The sequence below is a fragment of the Ruditapes philippinarum genome, unplaced genomic scaffold (genome assembly GCF_026571515.1).
Source record: "Ruditapes philippinarum isolate M1 unplaced genomic scaffold, ASM2657151v2 ctg3724_1_1_1_1, whole genome shotgun sequence".
In the NCBI taxonomy this organism is placed as follows: domain Eukaryota; kingdom Metazoa; phylum Mollusca; class Bivalvia; order Venerida; family Veneridae; genus Ruditapes; species Ruditapes philippinarum.
The window spans coordinates 34,860-55,729 of NW_026859214.1; the positions used below are offsets into that span (position 1 = coordinate 34,860).

Here is a 20,870-nt window from a genome sequence, read left to right on the forward strand (position 1 = left end):
TCTTAATTATGTAAATCATTTGCTTTCGCCAGCTTTCAATTTCTCATAGTAGAGTACAGTCTACCAGTTTTAACGTACAGGGTGTTGCAAAAAGTATTTTCACTTGTAAACAATATCATGTTGATTTGTATTTAGACAAGAATTAATCAAGATTTGTTCCTATTTTTCTAATTATAATTTATTGAACATTTAAATAAATAAGTGCCGGTAATGAAGCTGTCTGGTATTCATGTACATGTACTGTTTATGTACACGAGCTTACAAGTTTGTCTTATGTCAAATGGAAATGAGTTACATCTTACTTGTAAAACAAACTGTTATTACCAAATTTCCGCTTGTTTAGCAGAGCGGATGGAATGTAGTTGCTCAGATAAATGATGGTTAAAATTATAAGTTAAACTTTTTTCCTAATTGTTAAAATATTTCTTGTGTTAAATGGAGGAAATAGAATGCCATACAGTATAGATATGACGGGCTTTGTGCTCGGTCAATTACACTACGAAGATTTCTCATTTTGTAAAATTATAAAGTATCTTAGCAAAATGTAAACGTAACGAATATAACACATATAATATGCATGTGTGTAATGAAAATAATAATCAATAAGACGCCGAAAAGCAAAAACATTTGCTTTCGACCATAATTTACAACGAGATTGGTTAAGCTTCAATCACTAATAGGCTTACACTTTCCACTGCCGTCCACGAATAGTCATAATTTAGCCGTTTTATTAAGGAAATCATTTTTTCCTATCTCTATATTTCAGTAATTTATCTTATAGATATTCAAGTTGGGTTTTTTTGTGAAACTTAAGTCATATGAATGAATTAGAAAACAACTGTACGGAAAGCTTGGGGCGGCACTGACTTGTCTGTAAACATTGGCTTCTAAATAAAAGCGTCCAAGACTGTAACAATAACAATGAACAGCAGGAAAGTCAAAAGACAGATAGAGAGTATATATACAACAAGAGCTGTCACAGGAGACAGCGAAGCTCGACTAATAAAATACTGGACGCAGTAAGGAGGACAAAACTATGAAAGAAAAATCAATTATGTATAATTATGTATTAAGTTATAGTAAAAAAATAATATTTGTTAACATAAATTCCAAGATCAAGGGGAATAATTCTAGAAATAGTCATGCTAGAGTTATGGACCTTGTCACACAACAATTGTGTAATGATAAGAAATATATATTTGAAGTTTGAAGTAGATACCTTAAAAAGTAAAGAAGTTATTATATTTCTTAAAGAAAATCCTAAGTTCAAAGAGAGATAAATCTGTAAATATTGCTTCAAGAGTTATGAACATTGTCACATAAAATATAATTGATGATAAGGAATAAGTATTTGAAGTTTGAGGTAGATACCTTTAAAAATAAAAAAGTTATAATAAAAAATAACATTTTTCTAGTAAAAAAATCTAAGTTTATGGGGAGATAATTCTTGCAATATTGGTGCTAGAGTTATGAACCTTGTCACATAAGATGTGGATGATGATAACGTAAATATATTTGAAGTATGAAGTTGATCCCTTTAGAAATAAATAAGTAACAGTAAAAAATAGTATTTTTTATGGAAAATTCTAAGTTCAAAGGGAGATAAATCTGAAAATATTGGTGCTAGAGTTATGAACCTTGTCACATAAGATGGGGATGATGATGACGTAAATATATTTGAAGTATGAGGTTGATCCCTTAAGAAATAAAGAAGAAACAGTAAGAAATAGTACTTTTTGAGGAAAATTCTAAGTTCAAGGGGAGATAAATCTGAAAATATTGGTGCTAGAGTTATGAACCTTGTCACATAAGATGGGGATGATGATAAGGTACATATACTTGAAGTATGAAGTTGATCCCTTAGGAAACAAAGAAGTAACAGTAAAAAATAATATTTTAAAGGAAAATTCTAAGTTCAAGGGGAGATAAATCTGAAAATATTATTGCTAGAGTTATGAACCTTGACACATAAGATATGGTTGATGATAAGAAACATACATTTGAAGTTTGAAGTTGATACCTTAAGAAATGAAAAAGTTCTAGTGAAAAATATTTTACTGCACCAAAACTTTAATCTAAAATCTGGACGCGGACGTGGACGCCGACGCCGACGCCGGAGCGAGTAGGACAGCTCTCCATATACTTCGTATAGTCGAGTTAAAAATGGCAATATGAAGACGGCAATTGGAACACCTCGGCTATCATTCATAATAACGTTATCCGAAGTTAGACGGAAAGGTGCGAAAATGATGTGATTGTGAAGACGAAACTTTTGAAACGGACTGTATATCGTAATTTTCTTGAGGTACAGGTGACATATAATGGTATAAAACTTTGTGAGCCATATATAAGAACATGATTATGAAATAAGGCTCCCCTTTGCCGATGATTTACGCCGTGGTAGGTATCGTCATAAAATTGTCCCGCTTGTCAACTGTGATTTATGAATGGGGGAACCTACTGTGATGGAACTTGCTTACAATATCACTTAATAAATATTTATAAGACAAAAATAACAGAGTGTTATATATTTTGAATAAATATAATTTTCTCGCATGGACTAGTTTAAAGAAAATTTTAATACAACATCTATAAAGACGAAAGATTAAAACTAAGGAAAAATCACGTCTCTTACGTTAACACTAAAAGTGCCTTTTTAAAGTTATAGGTTAATTTAGTGTCAACAGTATATTTTACGCTTTATTTTTCATGTTGTAATAATAGAAGTTATACTTGTTTTGTTGTTGTTTGTGTTTTTATTGATTGATTGATTTATTTATTTTGTTGTTGTTTCTTTTATTTTTGGTCGCTTTTGTCGTTGTTTTTATAGTATTTTTAAAAGATTAAAATATATTTCGTACGACAACCTTCATTCTTTCTTTTTCAAGATAATGTTGGTCCCAGAAGATACTAACTTTGTTCAATGCTGTCTTATTATTGTTATCATGTTATAATAATAATAATAATCATAATAATAATAATAATAATAATAATAATAATAATAATAATAATAATAATAATAATAATAATTTAGTTTCATTGTGAAAAAAAACAATAAGCTTATAGTCACAACTCTGTCATGGCTCCCAAGCTGTTGCAGATATTATTATCTTAATTCTGAAAAAGAAATGTCGTCTGCTAAAAATGTCGTCTGTCATTTATTTCTAATTCTATTTAATTTTCCCGAGATAAGTAAATAAATAAATGGTGACTTCCGAACAGCTGGTCCTTCTCTATACTAGTGATCAAGGCTAATTACTCCCAGCAGATCAACGATTAATGTATACATATTCGCCCCTTTTTTAAAGTAAAAAAATATTCGCCCCTTTTTTCGCCCCTCTGCACGAATAAAAAAAATTCTACAAAATATCAATTATATCTTATCAAATGCATAATGTTTATATTACATTGATGATTTGGACAAAAATTTACTTTTTAATGATTTATGATATTTTTCACACGATCATGAAATAAAATTGTCCTTCTTCATATAAATAGTTGGTGTAATTAAAACAACTGGTGTTTGTATGAATTTAAAAACATCGGGTTTCTGTTTTCTATATTCAGCTAAACATGCATATCTCTCCGTTTTCTGCCTTGAAGAAAATTTAAGTTGATAAAAAACATAGAAAATTTAGCATTTTAGATAAAGATTTCCTGGTCTTTGAAGACGCATTTTACATGTTGATAGACACAAGGATCTGTAGCATAATCACGTGATATATCACGATAAAACATGGCTTATCATGCATTCTAGTTGAAGAAGAATTTACACGATGCTTCTCTAATCTGTCAAATACGACTTAATTTGTAGATTTTTGACTGATAAGCCACCAATTGGCGCACTTTCATCATGCCGCCGTGACGTCGTACAGTCTACTGAACATCGGTGTTTGAGACCATGCTGTTTTTTCCTAACTGCATGAATTTGTCCGTTGCAATATCTAACATTTTTTTTTGATTAATTCGAATATGACAATTAAAGTAAAATATGCGTTTCGCAGCTCATGTGTTTTTCTATACTACTGTTACATTTACAGACCCTGAGCCGAAAAGATCCAACAATGTAAAACAATTATCATGAAAGACTTGGATAATACGAAAATAGCATATCCTTACTATCTTGTGTGAACACGGGCAGTATTTCAAACTTACTCATACAAAAAATCTGATTGCATTACCATCTTTTTTAATTTGTAACTAAATTCCAGTTTCCAGATGGACTGGTTTCTTTTCCAACACTAAATTGTTTGCTCTTGTGACGCCGATAATTGTCCGTGTGGTGAACTTGAGCTATCTGTTTGCTAAAAAAGATTTTAAATTAACAAACTTAAGGCGTGCGGAAGACGACTTCATTTAATATTCAAATAGGTTGAGGCAAATATAATCACAATTTAGAAAAGTCTGTATACATGTATACGAGTAGTGTTTGTTTGCTTTTTTGCAAATTGTTTGGTGGGGGAGAGGACATAATTTTAAAGTAAAACTTGAATGAAATGCTGCAAAAACCATCGACATAATACCCGACCATATGACATAATACACAATCTTATCACATGTCTTTCCTTGTTTTCTATGTAATATAATAAGTAAAGTATTTCTTTATATTGCTATAGACATATAAAATTACACACTTGTATGCTGATTTATGATATGATGCCCTAATATCAGATCACATAACATGATACCTGACATGACATGATATCAAATTGTATGAAATGATATCCGATCATAAATGCATGCTGGCCTGGCTCTATACAGGCTATAAAGGCTAATAGCAATTTTATATAAAAGCATAAGCAAAGAAAAAATATTCATTTAGGTCATTTATATATAGTTCGTAAGAATAATCTCCCTTTAACTAGTCGCTGACATGCGTTCAAGACAGTGCACTGCACTCTTATAGTTCCAGTATATAGGTAAATACTAGACAAGGTAAATAAGAAAAGGTCTTTATAAACAAATGCTATACCTGGAAGTGGACAAGGACAGCTATATATATGAATGAGTCAGGTGAAGTAACATTTGAATAGTTAAACAGTGCAAACAACTATGAAAAAGAGATTTTTTTTTTTTGGGGGGGGGGGGGGGGGGGGGACCTGTAACAGACTGAGAGACATGTCTTATGGTGATAGTTAATTATAAGTGGCATTTAACAATTACAAAGACGATTGTAAGTGTCTACTTTAAGAGCACAATTTCAGCTACTTTGGCGGGAAAGGAAATTTAAGGTAATCCATAGTAATATTGACCCCTAGATCGGTTACTATTATATCGATTTTAAAGTATTCTGTGGAGAGAAATCATATTCAAATACATGTATAAGAATGTAAAAAATCAGATGTAACTTGGTATAATGCTCATTCTGTAAAATCTGCTTTACGGTAAGGAACCGAAAAATTTTAGCGGTCTAAAAAATCAATAGTGCATGAATCCTGAAATTGTAAAAATAATATGGCTGATGGACATCAGTAAAAAGAAGAAACACATTTTTGAAAGATTTTGTTTATTATAAAGGTTTTATTTATTATAATATGGGCGTCTATTTATTTACAATTTTTCTTGAAATGACCTATTTTGCTATGTAGAATATTTCTACGTGTTATATAATATTTGGCTTACCTTAAAGTCCCTGTCTGCATTTCGTATAAAATAACAATTTATTTGTAAATTGTCAAGGTACAATTTAGTATAAACTTGTGCAAAAAATAATGAAGAATAGTATTGTATTTTACGATAAACATAACATATGTAAAAGTATTTTTTATATTTCTTTTCAGTCTTATATCGTCGACGGTCCGCCTGTTGGTTTGTTTCTGTCGACAATGTGCGTATGAATACGTAAATAAAGTTATCAGTCGCCTAATTTGCATAGTTAGATTGCATGGCCAGAGAGTTTAAACCATATTTTCCATATCGCGCAGTTTACTTTGCTTGTCATGACCAAGGCAATTGCCGGAATCCTAATGTCATCCGTGTCAGCATCTTCATTTATAAATAGTTCCAATAGGCCTATTTTTCCAGAATTACTACGAATTTAAGAGGCAACACGTTACATGTATTTCATAGATTGATAAATAGACTGGACATATCAGTATTTTTCTTTGACACTATACTGTTAATTGATAAGTAAACAAACTATCCAATTCGTATGAATGGTAAACATAAACATAAGAAATCATCCACTTATATCCAAAACATAGATCGCAAAGTGTTGCCCGTAAAACTAATTGAAGAACTTAATGTGACGTCACAGAGGTGCTGGAGTATCTTGATCTGCATAGGCCCAACTGGCGTCGGCAAGGTAAAATAACGTCGTGTGCTCGCGTGATGCGAGTTTTCTTCTTATGAATTTATCTCTGCGAGTGCATTTTTTTACAAAAAAAAATTAGCTCAGGTACTCTTACAGGCAAACAAAAGTAGATCTACTGAGTATTGAGTAATATATGTAACACAAAAAAATACATGTAATCAAAATAAAATCCATATTTTTCATAGCCGCTGTGATGTTTTTGCTATGGTGTACAATCGGGGTCTTCTGTATCGCAGTAGTTTTCCTTTTTCAACAAATCTGGTTTTGTCATTTTTACAAGTTTAGGCAATAAATTTGTCCAGAAGTTATAACCCCTTTCAAATAATCGCTGTCCGACCGACATCTCCCTACTGATGTTTAGGTAGAGTTGACTTTCTAAGGTATATTCAGGCCATTCAATATTGATGCGCTCAGGCTTGTTTGGATTACTGTATCAAAAATGTGGGAGTATGTTAAAATACATAAATATTAACAAAACCTGGGAATGTTGAATAAGTAACATATTCAACAGTGTAGCAATAATAAAACATCTTCATAAATTTGCTCTGAGTATTAAAAAAGTCAGTCACCTGTTATATGGCAAGTGAATGCCAGTTAAATAAACAACAAACTAATTTAAACCGTATTTAAGAAAATAAAAAGTTTTATACTTTACCCGCTTTTTGCGAAGTTTGTCCACATTTTGATTACTTCTTTTGAGAGTTCTATTTCCCATTTCTGTGGTTCAACCCCATAAGGACTTGTTGCGCTAGTATATCCGTTCTCCGAATCGTACCCTAAAATAAACACCCACTCATCAGCATGTACTGAACCTCCTTTCCACGTGGATGGTACCCACAAAAGATGCTGGGATGAAACCGCATTAAAAAGGTACAGAAATGTTTTTGATTTATCATTATTTTCAGCATGTATCTTCGTTATGTCAATAGTGTGGCTGTTGAAAACATAATCAGAACTCAGCCGTATGAAAGATTCGTAAAGACGCTCAGTATCGTCAGGATTGTTCCAGTCCGTGTATTCAAAACTAACAACAGAATTTATAATATCTGGAATATTGTCACCAAACATAAGACGCATGGTTTCTGGAATATACTTGTTTTCCAGTTGTAACCTGTCAACAGAAAATGTGTCTGTGTTATCAACGCCTACAATTGGAGTTATCATCATGAAACCTTCATCGTCCATGAGTCCCGTCATTACATCAAAGCTGCGGAAAAAATCTCGCCTGGCTTTTGCTATATCTGAATCGCTATGCATTAAGTCCCAAGAAGATAATGGAACGAATTCGTTGTCAACAGAAACAACAAAGTCCAAGGGAAATTTTCTGAAGCCATTCAGTGGATTATTCATTACTTTCATATACTCTTCATCGGGAATATTTCTTAGACAAGATGCAAGTTGGAAGCTATCTACGTCAGTTGGACATCCTACTAGATTAGCTATACGTTTAGCATTTTGTAATGAATCTCGCTGATAAACCCAAGGGCATGTTATGCTCCCACTCTGGGGAATAATTCTCTTAATCAGTCCTTTGTTTCCTGGATACATTGCTTGGAATATCACACTTGCCCCGCCTGCCGAACCTCCAAATAATGTCACTTTATTAGGGTCTCCACCGAACGCTGCAATATTTTCGTGAACCCATCGAATAGCCATATGTTGGTCCCAAAGGCCGTAATTTCCGGGTAAATTTGAATCACCGGTGCTCAAAAATCCAAATAAGCCTAACCTGTAGTTAATACTTACAACAATAACGTTACCATATGTACTTGTTATATGTCCAGGATACATAGTAGATGTCCCTATAGCAAAACCTCCACCATGGATCAGAATCATTACAGGCAACTTACTGTTTCCGTCTAGATTATCCGGAGTAAAGATATTTAACACGAGGCAGTTGTTTGATGACTCCGGTAAACCAGTTTCTGATGCTGGTTTCCGCTCCCCTAAAAGATCGAATGGCAGTTGTAAACAAGAGGGTCCATATTTTGTGGCATCATACACTCCATTCATTTTCTGTTTCATTTTAGGTTTCTCAAAACGAAGAGCACCTATAGGTGGCTCGGCATAAGGTACTCCGAGAAATTGTCGTACACGAAGAGGATCTCCAAATGGCTCGATTGTCCTCACCTCTCCCATTATAGAACCAATTTTTGTTTCAACAGTTATCTCATCCATCGTCAACGAATATTTTATAAAAGAAATCACTAAAATTGAAAACATTATTTTCATTTTGACAAAAAGCATTTATCACACCGACATTGGATCGACTGAAAAGGTAAAACTGAATACATTTTGTAATAATATATAGCATTTCAGTATGACCCCATTACGTAATATTTCATGCAAGGTAATTTGTTTGTTTTGTAATAAAAAAGTATAATTATAATCATGCACGTGACATGAATATCATATTTTAAGACCACGGTTGTTTTGAATTGACCCAACATTTCCTTTATATATATCGTCCGGAAATGCTTGAAGGTTGTCTAATTTAGCTGCCAGTGCACGATTTTCTCGCGTTATTATAGACATTATGAAATAGAAAAATGGGCCTATGAAATTATTTTTAAGACAATATTTGATGTCAGAATCTTATCTAGTGCAGAAAGTAGTGTTGAATGTGAAGTAATTTAACATAAAAGTGCAAATGACGTAGTAAAGAAAAACTATGATAAAAATCAAATATGATATAAATATATTCTCGAATCCGTTCAGAACATAAAAGACAATGGGAAAAATAAGCATCAAAGAGAAGATAGCTAGAGTTGTAAACCCGTTCATACATGAAATGATTCACGACAATAAACAATAATCTTAAGTCTACTAAAGTAGAAACCGTTAGTAACAAAGAAAGAAATAAAAACTGTAAACAATTGTCAATAAGTTCAAAATGGAGCTAATTACTACACCTTAACTAAATGTTATCATATCTAAGTTTAATGGATATCTCTGAACAAAAAGAGTTTGAGAAATTTCTACAAATTGTAAGTTTAAAGAGGTAGCTAAAAGTATTAGGGCTAATATAAGGTACTCCAAAGAATTTTACAGGCAACTGATCTCCAGAAAGCTGTTAAGTTCCCCCTTCTCCCTTTATAAAGCATTTGAATATTTATAAAATATATCTAATTTTAGTAAATTACATTGAATAAGACAGACTTATGGTCAAGGACATCATTGTGTAAATGAAATGGCTATTAACGCAACCTTTCGTGCATTGTCATATGTGTATCTTGTAGTAAACAAAAAGTTTTATTCATAACCACGTATACATTTTGTATTTTCTATCAGAATATTCAATGTCATTTCCATCTTTATTTGATATCTACCAATTTTAAAAGTACAATGTAGTAGTTTTTGCCAAAGAACTATCCTTAAAGGCCCGAAAAGCGCAAAACGCCTATTTTATTTCTTAATAAGTTTAGTTAAGTTTCCTTTATGGTTCTCATTCGCTTACAAACCCTATAACAAGTAGAGAAACTGATAGCGAACAGCATGGATCCTGATCAGACTGCGCGGATGCGCAGGCTGGTCTGGATCCATGCTGGTCGCAAACCCATTATGTTGGTTTTGTCGTGACGCGGCTCAAATGTAGAGGCGCATGAAAAGCAGAAATTAAATTTCTGGTTGTCTGTTTGATTGGTTAATCATTATTTGCATTCTACATGTAACAAATAAATAAATATAAATAAATAAATAAGATATTTAAACTTTTATCGTATATGTTTCTATGTGAAATTTTTAAGTCCGGAGGCAACGCTATTTTGACCACTTTGGAAATAATATAAACATCTGTTAAAGGCTTTTATTCAATTTACATATGAATGATCTTGCGTTATTCTTGAAATCGCTCGGTGTTGGTTTAAACAATATTTTTTTCAATAAATTGATTTCATAATATATCATACAAAGTACACAAGAATAGTTACAGAGCGATTTTACATTAAAACTAAACTAAAATGTATACAGAAATTATTAGGTGTACTAAACATGTAAACTATCAGAATAGAGGAGAAAGCTAAAAGCTTGTGCTAAGCCTCGATTCTGACTATCGTGCTAAGCTGCCATGATGGTGTAATAATCTATATGTAATAATATTTTTGAGAAAACTACAGAGAAAAAAGATTTATAAATAAAAAATAAATTGTGCGTTGGTAGAGTGTAATTGAAACTTAAAAGTGTCAGGGGAGTATACAGTTCAGAAATTAATATTTAGCAAAGAACTTATGGAAGAAAGAAAGAATAGTTTATGAAAGGGTCAAGGGTCAAGTCCATGCCTAAGTGGGATTTTTATCACTTGAAACGACCTGTGTGAGAAATGTAATTTTGTACCTGTGTGAAAATGAATGAGTTAGTGTCATTGTCGGTGACCTGGATATGTTGGTCACCGGTCTTTAGTGATCATTCACTTTAGTTCAGCCCCCGTGCTGACCACTATAAGCAGGTTAGACTGTACTATATTAGAAATATTCAAGGTTGTCTGCTCAACATTTAATTGTGTTATGGAAAGTACAATATGTGATGAGACGTAATGATGCACTTTATCCCATGTTTCTTTAAGTCATACAGAAGATAAGAGCATTGAAAGCTAAATAATACAATTACCTTTACCTTAAAAAAATAGTCTATGACGATTTTGTTTATTCGTATGTGCCTGCACATCTTCTGTAGACAAGATCTATGGATTTTTATTCTCATTTTTGTTTGGTTGCTCATTTGCTAAAGATTACTTTCATAATCACATTTAGTCAAGTATTTTAGAAAAATCAATATTTAGCAGATAACCTTAAAATCACTAAATTTATGCAATGGACTTGCCATACTTTGAATTAGGAACTGTCCATTGTAACTAGTTATCAATACGAGATTTTCAAAATGTTAAAACTATGCAACAATGGAGTACATAAATGTGCAAGCTAGCATAATTATGCTTGCACATGCATGTGTTATCATTAAGGCTTCATACAAGTGTACGTGCGTGGAATACTCGTTAGTTGAACTGCATGTTGGAAAACACCGAAGTCATTCACACATCTGGTGACCTTGTCTTTTTGGGCGAGCACCATGTGCAATATATCATTTAAGTCATTTTGTAACATATTCTGCATGGCCAAGTAGAAACAGTGGGCTGTGAAAAATTGTGTATTTTTACGGAAAAACGTAGAATTCACAAACTAGCACGAGTTTCACATCTTTTATCATGCGGATATTTCGCTGCCCGCTTTCATTTACCTAGAATGGTAAACTCTTAGGTTTTGCACGAGATTAGCCACAAAGAAATAGGACAAATGAGAAAATGCCTGAAAAGTTCACCAACTTCATTTAATTAACGGTATTTAACGGTGACATTGATTACTTTGAGTATTTATAAAGTTTTGACATTTGCATAGTATAATCATCAGTGACATTAAAGAATAAAAGCTGATACAACATTGCATATAATAATCTGTTCTAGAACAAAATACATGCATCAATATTTATCATCAAACTAATACATCTAGTACTCCATTTGCATATTTCTTTTTCAACAAACTAGTCATAGATATCATGGATATGTCCAAAAGATCTATTTATTTTGTATTGTTTTTATCAAAATCTAAAATACTTATTGAAATAATATGCCCTTTGCTCTTTAAAAAGTCGAACAAAAACAGCAGGGTCTTTGGACAAAAACATGCAAAATGGTCAGAAGAATTAAAGAATACCAGATGTCTCACACTTCCGTTCATTTTTGTACGGTAAAATATTACTATTAAATTTGCTACTAATATTATCATGGTCACTTATACCCTTTGTGGATATATAAGGAGTTGTACATTCTATTCTATTGTAATTCATTGATATTTCATTGCCTCAAAGAAAAACGACCCTATTTACCAATGTTTAAATACAAATTTCCATTACAATCAAACATTTAAAAGTAACCAACAAACAGTGTAGGTTTTTTAACAACAATAAATGCTAGCTGCCACAAAATCAATTATGCAAAATGCAAATTTGACGCCGAATATTTCCACGTGTAATGGAATTGTTTTGAATATTTTAAATCTTTTATTTCGTGATTTCTGGCCTGATGAGCCTTTGTTTTGTGTAATGTATAGTTCTACAAAAGTCAAAGGTACGTTAGAAGCAAAAGATGTTTCAATTTTATCGCAAACTGGCTTTAGTTGATGAGATTGACATCGTCTTAGCCTCGTTCTGGTTTATTTTCTTATATACTATAAAATACAAAAAGATCTCCAAAAAGGCAAACCCATACAATAATAAAGTACGTTTCCAACACTAAGTCTTTCAGTATCAACTGTAATCGTTTTACATATTGGATGGAAAACTAAAGACAATTTATCACCGACTGTTTTTTGTAGATTAAACCTTTTATCAAAGCAACGACCGTGCTTATAAAACCACAGTCAATCTCTTGGGGAATAGCAAGAACTATTGGAATTTCTTACCCCTGTGGTTTTGTGCATGGGTGGTAACGAAAGAAATGAGCATTTTTTTACTCCCGTCTGTCCCCGCAATGTTGTGTCCATGTGGTGGTTTTGTTATGCCAAAACAGCCTAAAATACGTCCAAGTGGGGGCAGTTTCAAAGGCTTAAAAAAGTCCCCGCTATTCTCTGGAAGGTTGCGTGATGCATATTTAGAAACTTTGTAAGATAATATTTTTAATGAAACAGGAAAATGTTGGAAAACAAGGGAGCAATGATAGTCCTATATTGCTCACCTGATAATATACATGGACACAATTTCATTATAAGGTCATTCTTATTATCATTTCAATCAAATTAGTCCAGCATTTGAAAAGGAAATATCATTAGTTATATTTCTAAAATAAGCGCCCAGGAAGCCAACATGTTCAGCAGACAGTACATGATAATTTATACGATTTTGGATAACCACCGAAGTATAATTCCTATGGAATGTAATAAAAAAATCAAAAACAATTTTGTAAAAGACCAATAACAATATTTCCTGTAAAGTTTTAGTTATTCTTGTTTCTATATTTAGTTACAATAGCAACTACTCGGCCCTTTTAAGTCTTCGAAGGACCTCGAACACAATAGTATGAATACACAGAACGGATGCGGTATTTCGGTCTAACTTACGCTAAGAAACAAATAGTAATTTAATGCTGGAAGTTGTTGACAAGTTTATTTAAAATATTTGTTGTAAAAGTCCACCTTAAATAAGTGAATTCATAGCTACAAAAGCAAACAATACATTAATTACTTCTATATTCATTATTATAGATGTAGAAACCGAAAGTACAAAAAACCAACCTGTTGACATTAAGTCGGATTTGTTTAAAATTGTACATCAGTGGGCATATTTATATTACAAATTGTTGTCAGACATATTTTTAATCATAAGTGTACCGAAACAGACTTTATATTTCTTTTGGATGTCAAATTTATACATTCGTTTTACATTATCTCTGTTTCGATTACATCTGAAACCACGTGGTAGAACTACTTTCAATCCGAATTGTCCCCGAGGTTATTATAGATAATAGCCGAGGCAGTTCCGAATGTATTTAATTTTCGTGACCATCTTCTTCAGCAGACTGAAAAAGTAGCAATTTAGTACAGAACCACCTTATAATAATGCCTGTCAAGTTTAATCAATTCTGCAACATAGTTGAGATGTCATTAAAAGCATGTGGAAATTATTTGATGAACCACCTTGTGACAGTGCTCTGTCGGACATCTTGTTCAGCAGACCGTAACGATTAAAACAATATTTGTTAAGAACCATTAGTTATTATTCCTGTAAAGTAACATCAATAAAATCTATCCAGAGTTTGACATGTTGCCCAAAGCCTTTTTCTTTCTCTATTTTTAAGCTATGGCGAACATCTTGTTCAGCAGACAAGAACTATTTTAGCAATTTAAGTAAAGAATATCTGGTGACTATCTTAGTCGAGATTCAATGCAGATAGGACGTGTCGTTTAAAGCCTCGGTCTCACTTACTCCCGGCAGAGCCCAGGACCATCCCGGTAAGTTACCGGGATGATCCGGGATGAAATTATTGTTGCGGTCACACTTACCCCGGCAGCACTACGGTAGTTCCCTACTAACCACCCAGGATGCGCTCCGGATCATCCAGGCAGAGCCCAGGTGAAGCTACGGTTCATGCCGGTGCTTCCCCGGTCGTTCCCGGATGACGCCGGAAGAGCCCCGGTTGACCCAGGCAGAGCCCGGTCGATCCAGGCAGAGCCCCGGCAGAGCCCAGGACGATCCAGGCAGAGCCCCGGTAGAACCCCGGTGGATTGAAAACGCCCGAAAATGATAACTTTGATACATAATTTTTATTTAATATAATATCTATTGTTCCAGAATAGTAATTCATGATGATTTCCTGAAAAATCCTTATGCCATACTGGATAGAAGGGAAATGGGAAGGCTTTTAATACAAACAAGTTCAATCATCGCAAATTGTTCTTATTCTAATGAAATGTTCCGGGCTTTGCCGGGGCTCTACCGGGATCAACCGTAGCTCTACCTTTATCCTCCGGGGCTCTGCCGGCATATACCGGGGCTCTGCCGTAGCATCTACCGGGGCTATAACATAGCTCTACCGGCTATATCATACCCCGGATCATCCCCGGTTTTGTGCCGGCAGAGCTACGGTGCTTTCCCGGTATAACCCCGGTCGTTCCCGGCAGAGCTAAGGATGAAGCCGGCAAAGCTATACCTTCCCGGATCATCCCGGACCACCCCGGTGATATTAAATATTTTATTCCATCCGGGGTCGAATGCCGGATGTTCCCGGATCATCCAGGACGTTGCCGGCAGAGTTACGGATGTACCCCGGTTGTTCCCGGATCACCCCGGACGTCTACCGGGGCTCTGCCGGGATGTAAGTGAGACTGTAGCTTAAAGCTTATTTCTAGTGCAATCTTTTACCAGATGCAATAAAAACACCTGTAGGTTTAAACAAAATACACGTACATGTATATAGTGGTGAAAGTGTCTTTCTATTTTAAGGTCTAGCTAGCCGCCCTATTATTGAGGAGACCGGAACCACATGAGCAAGTTTTATATAGGGTCATCGTTATTGGTCAAGATGGCTAGTGAAAATGTTAACGACGTAAGACAGTGGCCGGACACAGGGTGATTACAAAACCTTGACCATGTTTTGCTCACGTGAATAATTTTGTTGAGTTTTAGGTAGCACTAACACAGTATAGGTCATAGCGACATTCCAGCTTTACTGGTGGAAGAAGACCTCAGGTGCATCAGGAATCACAGACGTTCTGTAAGCTAGCTGGATAGGTTCCTCAAGATAAGACGGATTCGAACCCACGAGGATGAGGGCAAATGGTTTGAAGTCAATGACCTTAACTACTCGGCCATGGATACCCAACAGGTGTGTAATAAAATAAATATAAACTAGTGAGTTTAAAATATGCTCTAGTGAATTTATTTTATCTAAATATTTGTATATAATAATATCTAAAAATAAAATCCACCTGAAGAAACTGTTGTGATTCTTGTTTTGCTATGGCTTACAACCAATGTCACAGTAAAAGTTTTCCTTTTTCAACATTTCTGGTTTTGTCGTTTTCACAAGTTTAGGCAATAAATTTGTCCAGAAGTTATAACCCCTTTCAAATAATCGCTGTCCGACCGACATCTCCCTACTTATGTTGAGGTAGAGTTGACTTTCTAAGGTATATTCAGGCCATTCCATATTGATGCGCTCTGGCTTGTTTGGATTACTGTATCAAAAGGAGATCATATAAGTTATAAAATACATAACTATTGACAAAATCTAGTATATTGAATAAGTAGTGTTCTCACATAAATTAATTGAAAGTCCAGGACGGGATACGAACCCACATCAGTGAGGGGCAAGTGATGTTGTAGTAAGCGACCTTATCCGGAGGCACATAAGATAGCTTTGAAAAAATGCTATAAAGGAGTTTGTTCCTTTATAAGGTTAACATAAATTCCATCATTCAGTTTTCATTCCGCCTGTATAACTATAGTACACTAAAGAATAGAGAACTAGAGAATACGCTTTTTAAAACATTTTCATTACCAAGTGAATGCAAAACATATAACGGGATTTAATTTAATCCGTAGACATTTAATAGAATATAAAAATAAAACTTTCGGAGGAGGTTTTATACTTAACCCGCTTTTTGCGAAGTTTGTCCACATCTTGATCACATCTTTTGAGAGTTCTATTTCCCATTTCTGTGGTTCAATCCCATAAGGACTTGTTGCGCTAGTATATCCGTTCTCCGAATCGTACCCTAAAATAAACACCCATTCATCAGCATGTACTGAACCTCCTTTCCACGTGGATGGTACCCACAAAAGATGCTTGGATGAAACCGCATTAAAAAGGTACAGAAATGTTTTTGATTTATCATTATTTTTAGCATGTATCTTCGTTATGTCAATAGTGTGGCTGTTGAAAACATAATCAGAACTCAGACGTATAAAAGATTCGTAAGAAACGCTCAGTATCGTCAGGGTTGTTCCAGTCCGTGTATTCAAAACTAACAACAGAATTTATAATATCTGGAATATAGTCACCAAACATAAGTCGCATGGTTTCTGGAATATACTTGTTTTCCAGTTGTAACCTGTCAACAGAAAATGTGTCTGTGTTATCAAACACCTACAGCTGGAGTTTTCATCATGAAACCTTCGTCCTCCGTAAGGCCCGTCATTACATCAAAGCTGCGGAAAAAATCTCGCCTGGCTTTTGCTATATCTGAATCGCTATGCATTAAGTCCCAAGAAGATAATGGAACGAAATCGTTTGTCAACAGAAACAACAAAGTCCAAGGAAATTTTCTGAAGCCATTCAGTGGATTATTCATTACTTTCATATACTCTTCATCGGGAATATTTTCTTAGACAAGATGCAAGTTGGAAGGTTTCTACGTCAGTTGGACATCCTACTAGATTAGCTATACGTTTGGCATTTTGTAATGAATCTCGCTGATAAACCCATGGGCATGTTACGCTCCCACTCTGGGGGATAATTCTCTTAATCAGTCCTTTATTTCCTGGATACATTGCTTGGAATATCACACTTGCCCCGCCTGCCGAACCTCCAAATAATGTCACTTTATTAGGGTCTCCACCGAACGCTGCAATATTTTCGTGAAACCCATCGAATAGCCATATGTTGGTCCCAAAGGCCGTAATTTCCGGGTAAATTTGAATCACCGGTGCTCAAAAAATCCAAATAAGCCTAACCTGTAGTTAATACTTACAACAATAACGTTACCATATGTACTTTGTTATATGTCCAGGATACATAGTAGATGTCCCTATAGCAAAACCTCCACCATGGATCAGAATCATTACAGGCAACTTACTATTACCGTCTAGATTATCCGGAGTGGAAAAGATATTTAACACGAGGCAGTCGTTAGATGACTCCGGTAAACCAGTTTCTGATGCTGGTTTCCGCTCACCTAAAAAATCCATATGCATCTGTAAACACGAGGGTCCATATTTTGTGGCATCATACACTTCATTCATTTTATGTTTCATTTTAGGTTTCTCAAAACGAAGAGCACCTATAGGTGGCTCGGCATAAGGTACTCCGAGAAATTGTCGTACACGAAGAGGATCTCCAAACGGCTCGATTGTCCTCACGTGTACCTCTCCCTTTATAGAACCAATTTTTGTTTCAACAGTTATCTCATCCATCGTCAACGAATATCTTATAAAAAAAATCATTAAAATTGAAAAAATTATTTTCATTTTGATTAAAAAAATATCAATTTTGAACATTTAATTCTTTCAAACAATTAAAACAATGATATTGAGAATAAATATGCACTGAAGCAATCAAGAATATCACTGTGTAAATAAAATAATAGGTAACATTTTCAAACAGATTATCTGTTTATCTTATACTTGATGCACACTTTACGGCTTATCTGTAAGAATATAGGTCGTACTTGCATAGAGAAGAGACTGTTGCAATGGGAAAGAAAAGATATTTTCCTTCTACATCTACAGATGTGCACGCTCAAATGCTCGTATCTTTATGACCTCTTGGGACATAAGGCAAATAAAACTTGTGCATCAAGCCCAATCACATTGTATTTTGCATGAAATATTAATAACAAAAATCTGAATATATCAGCAAAGACAATCAAAAATACTGCCACCATAGCTTTGCCATATGGGACTTTAAATATTTTATATATTTAAAGGCATGGGCCCAATATCACATGACCAAATGTGTGAATATCACAAGACAAAATGTATGAATCACATGACTAAATAAATGAATATCACATGACCAAATGTATGAATATCAGATGACTAAATGTGTAAATTCCTATCACAAAATGAAATATGTGAATATCACAAGACCAAATGTAGGAATATCAGATGATCAAATAAATATCACATGAAAAAATATGAATCACATGACAAAAAATGTATGAATATCACATGACTCAATAAATGAATATTACATGACTAAATATATGAATATCACAAGGCCAAAAGTATTTGCTGTCTAGATTTTGCTACACAAAATGTTTTATTTTTAACACAACTATGTTTTGAAGCTACCTGCATGAATTTATCACACAAGCTATTACACACGAGTGTAATTAAGCCATTTAATTCCATACTACACTAGTGCAGTAACTTTGTACAACTGCAGGAGTATGAATCTAGCTCAAACAATGTTGTGCAGTTTACTTCAAATGGTGAATTGAGCAGGGAAGCTCTGAAATCAGTAGAGAAATGGGTGGAGTCTTTTGCTATAAACAACATCAAATTGTATCAGCAGCGATACATGCAGCTGCACATTCACATTAGAAGAGTAAAATTAATGAAACACGATAGAAGAGTAAAATAAATGAAACAAGATAGGTAGAGATTAGTCATAGAACAGGAGAGTAAAGGCAATGAAACATGATAGGAGAGTAAAGGCAATGAAACATGACAGGAGAGTAAAGGCAATAAAACATGACAGGAGAGTTAAGGCAATGAAACATGGCGGGAGAGTAAAGGCAATGAAACATGATAGGAGAGTAAAGGCAATGAAACATGACAGGAGAGTTAAGGCAATGAAACATGACAGGAGAGTAAAGGCAATGAAACATGATAGGAGAGTAAAGGCAATGAAACATGATAGGAGAGTAAAGGCAATGAAACATGATAGGAGAGTAAAGGCAATGAAACATGATAATGGAGTAGTCATTGAAACATGACATTAGAGTTAAGGCAATGAAACATGATAGGAGAGTAAAGGCAATGAAACATGATAATGGAGTAGTCATTGAAACATGATAGGAGAGTAAAGGCAATGAAACATGATATGGAGTAGTCATTGAAACATGATAGGAGAGTAAAGAAATGAAACATGACAGAATGGTAAAGGCAATGAAACATGAAAGGAGAGTAAAGGCAATGAAACATGATAGGAGAGTAAAGGCAATGAAACATGATAATGGAGTAGTCATTGAAACATGATAGGAGAGTAAAGAAATGAAACATGACAGGAGGGTAAAGGCAATGAAACATGAAAGGGGAATAGTCATTGAAACATGATAGGAGAGTAAAGGCAATGAAACATGATAGGAGAGTAAAGGTAATGAAACATGATAATGGAGCAGTCATTGAAACATGATAGGAGAGTAAAGGCAATGAAACATGATAGGAGAGTAAAGGCAATGAAACATAGTAATGGAGTAGTCATTGAAAACATGATAGGAGAGTAAAGGCAATGAAACATGACAGGAGAGTAAAGGCAATGAAACATGACAGGAGAGTAAAGGCAATGAAACATGATAGGAGAGAGTAAAGGCAATGAAACATGATAGGAGAGTAAAGGCAATGAAACATGATAGGAGAGTTAAGGCAATGAAACATGATAATGGAGTAGTCATTGAAAAACATGATAGGAGAGTTAAGGCAATGAAACATGATAGGAGAGTTAAGGCAATGAAACATGACAGGAGAGTAAAGGCAATGAAACATGACAGGAAAGTAAAGGCAATGAAACATGATAATGGAGTAGTCATTGATATATGACATTAGAGTTAAGGCAATGAAACATGTCAGGAGAGTATAGGCAATGAAACATGATAGGAGAGTATAGGCAATGAAACATGATAGGAGAGTAAATGCAATGAAACATGATAGGAGAGTAAAGTCAATGAAACATGACAGAGGTGTCAAGTCAATGAAATATGATAGAATTAAAGATAATGAAACATGACAGGAGAGTAAAGGCAATGAAACGATAGGTGGAGATTAATCGGAGAGTAGTCATTGAAACAGGATAGAAAGAGATAAATCAATGAAACATTTAGGAGAATAAAGTTAATGAAACACAACCGTGGAATATTGTTCATGAATTAAACAGGAGAGTAAAGGCAATTAAACATGATGAGAGATAAATCATTGAAACAAGAGTAAAGGCAATGAAACATGGTAGGAGAGTACAGCCAAATGAAACATAAAAGGAGTGATTAATCAATGAGACATAATAGGAGAGTCTCAGCCAAAAAAATGGGCATAATTCTGTCAGAATGCTTGATACAGTGACCTACTCCTGTGA

General features: G+C 34.3%; 3 protein-coding genes across 3 annotated transcripts; 1 reads left to right on the forward strand and 2 right to left on the reverse strand.

The window, feature by feature from the left end:
* Window positions 1–5,769: 5,769 nt before the first annotated feature.
* On the reverse strand, window positions 5,770–8,609 carry LOC132755635 (cholinesterase 2-like). Its single transcript, XM_060746528.1, has 2 exons — window positions 6,969–8,609; window positions 5,770–6,741 (listed from the first exon to the last, which is right to left on the reverse strand). Exons 1-2 carry the CDS (start codon window positions 8,558–8,560, stop codon window positions 6,516–6,518), a joined length of 1,818 nt encoding a protein of 605 aa, XP_060602511.1. The 5' UTR covers window positions 8,561–8,609; the 3' UTR covers window positions 5,770–6,515.
* Window positions 8,610–17,167: 8,558 nt separating this feature from the next.
* Window positions 17,168–17,992, reverse strand: LOC132755631 (pyrethroid hydrolase Ces2a-like). Its single transcript, XM_060746523.1, has 2 exons — window positions 17,656–17,992; window positions 17,168–17,424 (listed from the first exon to the last, which is right to left on the reverse strand). The coding sequence occupies exons 1-2, from the start codon at window positions 17,990–17,992 to the stop codon at window positions 17,168–17,170; spliced, it is 594 nt and encodes a 197-aa protein (XP_060602506.1).
* Window positions 17,993–19,212: 1,220 nt separating this feature from the next.
* LOC132755632 (uncharacterized) lies at window positions 19,213–20,341 on the forward strand. Its single transcript, XM_060746524.1, has 2 exons — window positions 19,213–19,473; window positions 20,102–20,341. Exons 1-2 carry the CDS (start codon window positions 19,213–19,215, stop codon window positions 20,339–20,341), a joined length of 501 nt encoding a protein of 166 aa, XP_060602507.1.
* The last annotated feature ends 529 nt before the right edge of the window (window positions 20,342–20,870 follow it).